The following is a 7,500-nucleotide window of genomic DNA, read 5'->3' as shown; positions in this document are numbered from 1 at the left end:
TCCCTCTCTGTCTTCCCCACCCACCCACCTACCCCCTTATGCAGTATACACTCATCCGCGCGTGCGCGCGCGCGCACGCACACACATACACACATACATACATACGTACATACATACATACATGTATACCATACTATTTCACCATGGTACTAAAGAAGATAAACAAAATAAAATCAGTGGATACTCCCCAAGTTCCTTCCGCGAATTCACAGATACTTTATACCTGTATACATGTGTACAATTACCTCTTTCCATTCCACCGAGACAGACGCTCTCTCTCTCTCTCTCTCTGTCTGTCTCTGTCTCACTGTCTCTGTCTCTCTATATCACACACACACACACACACACACACACACACACACACACACACACACACACACACACACACACACACACACACACACAATTTGCACATCTCTCGTCCACATCTGTACAAAACTACAATGCAGTAAAAAAAAGAAAAGAAAAAAAGAGCAAACCAGTTTATACCCCCAAATTCCTACCCTACAAAAAAAAAACAACCCACTGAAGTGTTGAAACAACAATAACAACAAAATAAACATCGCAGTCAGATCGACCCAGGTCTTATGTCTTTTTTACACACTTTTATTTTCATGTTAGTCAAGAGACCTGAATTCCCTGTTATTTTTCTAGTTACATGATGTGTTTAAATATGCTCACTTCGCGATGTCAGGCAACTCTTTAACTGATTCATTCCCATGTGGATCGATGTAGTATATTAATTTTGTTTGGTGTCATGATATACTGTACCATGTCAAACTGATGCAAACTAAGACCTATTGGTTTTTGCCCTGCTATTTTTGATATATATATATATATATATTTGAAGTGATTTGAACACTATGTCCCTGCAGTATCCGACGATGCCCAACTTCCTCAACCCCATGGGAGGCGGTGGCGGCGGGGGTGGCGGCGGGGGTGGAGGGGGCACGGGGCTAGGAGGAGGAGGAGGAGGAGGAGGAGGAGGGGGGGTGGGCCCCACGGGCACCACCCCCACCCTCACCCCCACCACCCTGGCCAGCCTGGAGCAGACGTTCATCGAGCTACAGTCCGTGCCCCATCACCACCAGCACGGGGGCTCGGCTGGGGGGGCGGCCCCTGGGGGCTGCGACCCCCACACCCAGAGCGGCTTCGTGCCCCCCGTGGTGGACCCTTCGTCCCGCGAGCAGAGTCAGGACTCCTTCGAGTCGGACCCTGAGTGGGAGCCCGTGCTGAAGCGGGGACGGGGGTCGGAGCGGGGGGGCATGTTGGTCATGGCCGGGGATGGAGGAGGAGGAGGAGGAGTTGGGGGAGGGGGGTCGTCGTCGTCGTCGTCGACTGGGGCGCCTCACAGGAAGTACACGCGGAGGAGCCGGAATGAGAAGGTGAGGGGGGTGGAGGGAGTTGTGTGTGTGGAGGGGGGTAGGGGGGGGGGGGGGGGGCGGGGGAATGTGGATGTGTGTGGAGTGGAGCTGGATATGCGTGTGTGGGGGTGGGTGGGCGGAGGGGGTGGGGGGGGGAGTAGAGATGTGCGGGAAGTGGGTGTGCGTGTTGGGGGGAAATGTGGTATGTGTGTGTGTGTGTGTGTGTGTGTGTGTGTTTGGGGGAAATTTGGTATTGGTATGTGTGGGCGTGTGTATGTGTGTTTTAGGGGAAATGTGGTGTGTGTGTGTGTGTGTGTGTGTGTGTGTGTGTGTGTGGTGTGTGTGTGTGTGTGTGTGTGTGTTGGGGCGAAATGTGGTAAGGGTGTGTGTGTTGGGGCGAAATGTGGTATGTGTGTGTGTGTTGGGGCGAAATGTGGTATGGGTGTGTGTGTCAGTGTGTGTGTGTGTTGGGGGGGGGATGTGGTATTGGGTGTGTGTGTTGGTTTGGGGACAAAATGTGGTATGTGGGGTGGGGGTGGGGGGTTTGGTGTGGGAGATGTGGTAATGTAAGGAGGGATGTGGGTAGGGTTGGAAGAGATGTGGTATGGGGGATGTGGGTGTGTTGGGGGTGATGTGGTATGAGGGGTGTGGGTGTGTTGGGGGTGATGTGGTATGGGGGATGTGGGTGTGTTGGGGGTGATGTGGTATGGGGGATGTGGGGAGATGTGGTATGGAGGATGTGGGTGGGTTGTGGGCGATGTGGGATTAGGGTGTGGTTGAGGGCGAAATGTGGTATAGAGGATGTTGGTGAGGTTGGAGGAGATGTGGTATGAGGGGTGTGGGTGTGGTTGGGAGGTGGGTGGGAGGGGGAGGGGGAGATGTGGTATCTGGGGTTGGGGATGTGTGGGTGGGGTTGGTTTGAGGAAGTTTTGGTACGGGGTATACATGTGGGTGTTTTTGGTGGAGGTGGGGTGGGGTTGGTTTGAGGGAGATGTGGTACGGGTATACAAGTGGGTGTTTTGGGTGGAGGTGGGGTGGGTTGGTTTGAGGGAGATGTGGTACGGGGTATACATGTGGTGTTTTGGGTGGAGGTGGGGTGGGGTTGGTTTTGAGGGAGATGTGGTACGGGGTATACATGTGGGTGTTTTGGGTGGAGGTGTGGGTGGGGTTGGTTTGAGGGAGTTCTGGTATGGGGTATACATGTGGGTTGGTTTGAGGGAGATGTGGTACGGGTATACATGTGGGTGTTTTGGGTGGAGGTGTGGGTGGGGTTGGTTTGAGGGAGTTCTGGTATGGGGTATACATGTGGGTGTCTTGCGTGGAGGTGGGGTGGGGTTGGTGTGAGGGAGATGTATTACTACAATGGGGGGGCGGGGTAGGGGGTGGAGTTGGGGAGAGGTCGGGAATGTGGGGGTGTGCTTGGGTGGAGGTGGGGGCGGAAGGTGGGAGGGTGGGGGTGGGGGTGGGAGAGGAGAGAAGTAGTATAGGGGATGTGGGTGTGTGGGTGTTTTTTTGTTTTTTGTTTGTTTTTTTTTTGTTTTTGTTTTTTAGGGTGTTGGTGTTGTTGTTGCTGCTGCGTTGTGCTGTGCTGTGTTGTATTGTGTACTGCTATAATGGGTTGTCGTCGTTTTTTTTGTTTTTTTTTGTTTTTTTGTTGTTTTTTTGTTGTTGTTTCTTTTTTTCTTTCTTTTTCTTTGGTATGTCGTGCGGTGTTGTGTAGTGTGTGGCGTATTGTTTTTTTTGTTTTTTTTTTAGTCAATGGCGGTGTGTACTTATTACTTTACTGCGTTTAACACATCTTTCTCTCCCCCTCTTCCTCCCTCTCTCTCTACCTCCCTCTCTCTCTCTCACCTCTCTCTCTCCCCCCTCTCCCTCTCTCTCTCTACCTCTCTCCTCTCTCTCTCTCCCTCTCTTTCCACCTCTCTCTCTCTACCTCTCTCCCCCTTTCTCTCTCCCCCTCTCTCCCCCTCTCTCTTTCCTTCTTCCCCTCTCTCTTTCTCTCCCCTCTCTCTCCCCCTCTCCCCCTCTCTCTTCTCTCTCTCTCCCTCTCCCCCTCTCTCTCTCCCTCTCTCTCCCTCTCCCCCCTCTCTCTCCCCCCTCTCTCTCCCTTTCTCTCCCCCCTCTCTCTCCCTCTCTCTCCCTCTCCCCCTCTCTCTCTCCTCTCTCTCCCCCTCTCTCTCTACCTCTCTCCTCTCTCCCTCCCTATCTTTCCACCTCTCTCTCTATATATATATATACCTCTCCCCCCCCCTCTCTCTCTCCCTTTCTCTCTCCCCCTCTCTCCCCCTCTCTTTCCTTCTTCCCCTCTCTCTTTCTCTTCCCTCTCTCTCTCCCTCTCCCCCCTCTCTCTCCCTCTCTCTCCTCTCCCTCTCACCCTTCCTCCATCTCTCTCTCTCTTCCTCCCTCCCTCCATCTCTCTCTCCCTACCCCCCTCTCTCTCTATCCCCCTCCCCCTCTCTTCCTTTCTCTCTCCCTCTCCCTCCCCTCTCTCTCTGTCTCTCTCGCTCTGTCCCTCCCCCCCTCTCCCTCCCCCTCTCTCTCCCTCTCTTTCTCTCCCTCTCGTTCTCCCTCCCTCCCTCTCTCTCGCTCCCTCTCTCAGTCTCCCTCTCCCTCCCTCTCTCTCTCCCTCCCCCTCTCTCTCCCTCTCGCTCTCCCTCATTCTTTCTCTCCCCCTTTCTCTCTCCCTCTCTCCCCCGCTCTCTCTCCGTCTCTCTTCCTCCCTCTCTGTCCCTCTCTTTCTCTTAATCACGCTCTCCCTCCCTCCCTCTGTCTCCCTCCCCCTCCCTCTCTCTCTCTCCCTCCCTCTCCCACCCTCTCTGTCTCTCTCGTCACAACAGACTTCTCCGTGATCACAGTGCAACACGGTCTGGTTTGTCTGTTAAAAATAAGAACAATGACAATAACAACAACAACAACAATAACAATAATAATATTAACGCGAGTGACAAAAGGTTGAGGTAGGGTTGGGATGTGGTAGAGGGGTGTGGGGGGTGAGGGGGAGGGGGTGGAGCATTACCAGACGCAGTAGTTGTCTCGCCACCCCCATGCCGAACCCCCCCCCCTCACCCCCCTCCCCCCCACCACCACAACCACCACCTCTCCAGGGAAAGGGGTATGGGGGCTGCTGCGGGGGTGGGGGGGGGGGGGTGGGGGGTTAAAGGAAGGTGACGCCCACCTCTGTCCAATACCAACAACCATCTACCTGAAGATCTAGTCATCAGCCCCATCCACATGTAATATGCAGCTTCAAACGTGTGTGTTTGTGTGTGTGTGTGTGTGTGTGTGTGTGTGTGTGTGTGTGTGTGTGCAGTGCGTGCATGTGTGAGTATGCACAAGTTTTTATATTGATATGCACTTGTGTGTATCCTAATTTCTACTGTATCTGTGTTTGTGTATGATTTTCGATTTATGTTCGTACCTTGTTATGTACTATCCCCGCCAACATTCCTTATGACCCCGGTACACTTGGTAATAAAGACATATTCTATTCTTTTCTATTCTATACAGAATCAGTCCTATACATAGTACCACCACAATTTGGGAAGGCGACCACTACAACACTATATGTCTTGCTCCAGAGATGTCTGGTGTTTGGTGGGTGGGGGGTAGGGGTGAGGTCGAGGGTGTGGTGTGGTGTGGTGTGGTGTGGGGTTGGGGGTGGGGACGCTGACTAGAATGTAAACAGATGCGTAGTAGAAAACACAGAGAGAGAGAGAGAGAGAGAGAGAGAGAGAGAGAGAGAGAGAGAGAGAGAATGTGTGTGTATTATTCTCTGTGTGTATGTGAGAAAGAGTGAGAGAGAGAGAGAGAGAGAGAGAATGTGTGTGTGTGTGTTATTCTCTGTGTGTATGTGTGTGTGCGTGTGTTACTCTGTGTGTGTGTGTGTGTGTGTGTGTGTGTGTGTGTGTGCACGCGGGCGCGCGCACGCGTGTGCATCATGTGATAATGTTCTGCGTGGGTGGTTTATTGAAGACAAAACACACACGGAGAGAGGTTCAACAAAGAAGTACAAGGTCCATCCGCATCATATCTTTATTGAGTTTCACTTCATAAATTAACTCACTCAGTACAGCCAGTCCTCTCTTCTCCTCTACACAGACCCCTCGGATGTCCAGTGGGTGTCTGAATGACCCAACCTTTAGCTTCCGTCGTCAGAATTGTGGTATTCTTTGTCAACATTCACGTCTTCAGTATAAGAGCCTTCCGCGTGCAATATTTTGATGATGGTAATTGGGGTGAAACGCTGTTAACGTCGTCTCTTTCGCCGTTAGTATGGAGAGAGTTAAAGCAGTGGGGGTCCAAAAGCAAACAAAACTGATGCAACCAGCAACCACCAGCAACCAGCAACTAAGCCTGCTTCTCGAACGTATAGTCCGGAGTCTCTCACATCATGTCTATAAATAGCTTGAGCGAGCTCATGTGCGTTTGAGTAACTAACTAACTCGCTATGTCTACACGGACTTTCGCCAGCTTCTTATCGATCTGGCTTTAAACAGTCTTCTTGTCTTCTGTGTCGGCTTCTGTAAGCTTGGCCTTGTGTGGGTGGGGGAGAGAGAGACAGAGAGAGAGGGGGGGGGAGGGGAGGGGGTTTAGAAGGAAAATCCTTTCAGCTTTAGTACTAATATTTGTCCTTTTTTTTTTCTTTTTCTTTCCCCTCCCCACCCCCCCCCCCCCCTCGCAGATGTAAGAAAATCGGTGCAAGGGAGGGGCGGAAGAGAGAAGGAGAGGGGAGGGGGTTAGGTGGGTGTTTCAAGGACAACGTCAACGCAGGGAAAAGTGGTGCGGTGGGGGGTGGGCAATGGTGGGGGGCGGGGGGGGAGGGGGTTGGGGGGGGGAGGGAGACAGAGCAGCAAGAGTAGAGTGAGCGGGCTGGATGGGGGCGAGGGTGTGGGGGGGGGGGGCGGGCTGGGGGTGGTTGGGGTTCCATTGATAACGGTGGTAATGGAGGAAAAGTGGAAAGTGGGTCGTGATGACTCACAGGGGGTTACGTTTTAATGAGCACATTACGAAGTCTGGCCAGATACTGCCAAACTTACACTGGTGCTGCTGTTATTCTCTTTTTTTTCTGTTCTCCGACACTAACTACAGAATGATTGAGAAAAACCAAGAACGAACAGAATAAGGATTCAAAGGGATTTATATCAACAAAAATCGTTTCTATAGAGAGTCAGTAAAGTAACTGTCAAAATGATAAACGGGATAAGTTTTTAAAGGATCAGTAGATTTACAGAGTACATCCTCTAAAGGATCAACGGAAGAACTTTTATAAGGCTAAACAGAGTAACTTTTAATTAAAAGGTAATCACAATCACTCTCAAAAAACCACACACACAAAAACAAACAAACAAACAAAAACAACAAAAAAAACCCAGTCACCTTTAAAAAGATAAACAGAATAATTTTCAAAAGGATAAGCGGAACAACTTTTACTCTCAAAAGGATAAATTACCCTCTCCGTGAAAAAGAATAGCAGAATAGCTTTCAAAAAGACCAGCCAAAGAACTCTCAAAAGCATAATTATATCAGAATAGCTTTCAAAAAGACCAGCCAAAGAACTCTCAAAAGCATAATTATATCAGAATAGCTTTCAAAAGGACAAGCCAAAGAACTCTCAAAAGTATAACTATAACAGAATATTAACAAATAATGAGGCCAGGAGATGAAATGATTAACAAATAGTGAAGAGTGGTAACTCTCTCCATTACCCAAGGTACAAAACTTCAAGTCAGTGATGCTTACGCTACCGATTCAGCTAGCACACAGGTAAATAAAAGGTACATTAGAACAAACCCTCAAAAAGGAAGCGCCGGGCCTGTCCCTTATACCAATGCCATAAGACTGGTTATGCCAATCTTGAATAAAAGCTCATTTGTGTTTGCACATTTCTTCTGTCTTTGCTGCTGTGTGCACATGTCAAATGATTGGTATAAGGACAGGCCCGGCGCTTCCTTTTTGAGGAAGTGTCTGGGTTTGTTCCAATGTACCTTTTATTTACCTGTGTGCTAGCTGAATCGGTAGCGTAAGCATCACTGACTTGAAGTTGTGTACCTTGAGTTTCTACTCTTTACTATTTACAACATAATAGCTTTCAAAAGGATAACCCGGAAAACTATCAAAAGGAATTATAAACAGGACA

At 50.1% G+C, this 7,500-nt stretch overlaps 1 protein-coding gene across 2 annotated transcripts in view; it reads left to right on the top strand.

Moving 5' to 3' along the window:
- LOC143281607 (uncharacterized) overlaps positions 1–7,500 on the top strand; it is a 36,027-nt gene that overhangs the window by 10,845 nt on the left and 17,682 nt on the right. For both annotated transcript variants that reach the window (XM_076586853.1, XM_076586852.1), the window contains exon 2: positions 876–1,385. In XM_076586853.1, coding sequence (XP_076442968.1) covers positions 876–1,385 — 510 coding nt within the window. The remainder of the gene's footprint in view (positions 1–875; positions 1,386–7,500) is intronic.

The sequence above is a fragment of the Babylonia areolata genome, chromosome 4, assembly GCF_041734735.1.
Source record: "Babylonia areolata isolate BAREFJ2019XMU chromosome 4, ASM4173473v1, whole genome shotgun sequence".
NCBI lineage: Eukaryota > Metazoa > Mollusca > Gastropoda > Neogastropoda > Buccinidae > Babylonia > Babylonia areolata.
This window is presented reverse-complemented; position numbering and strand designations above follow the sequence as displayed.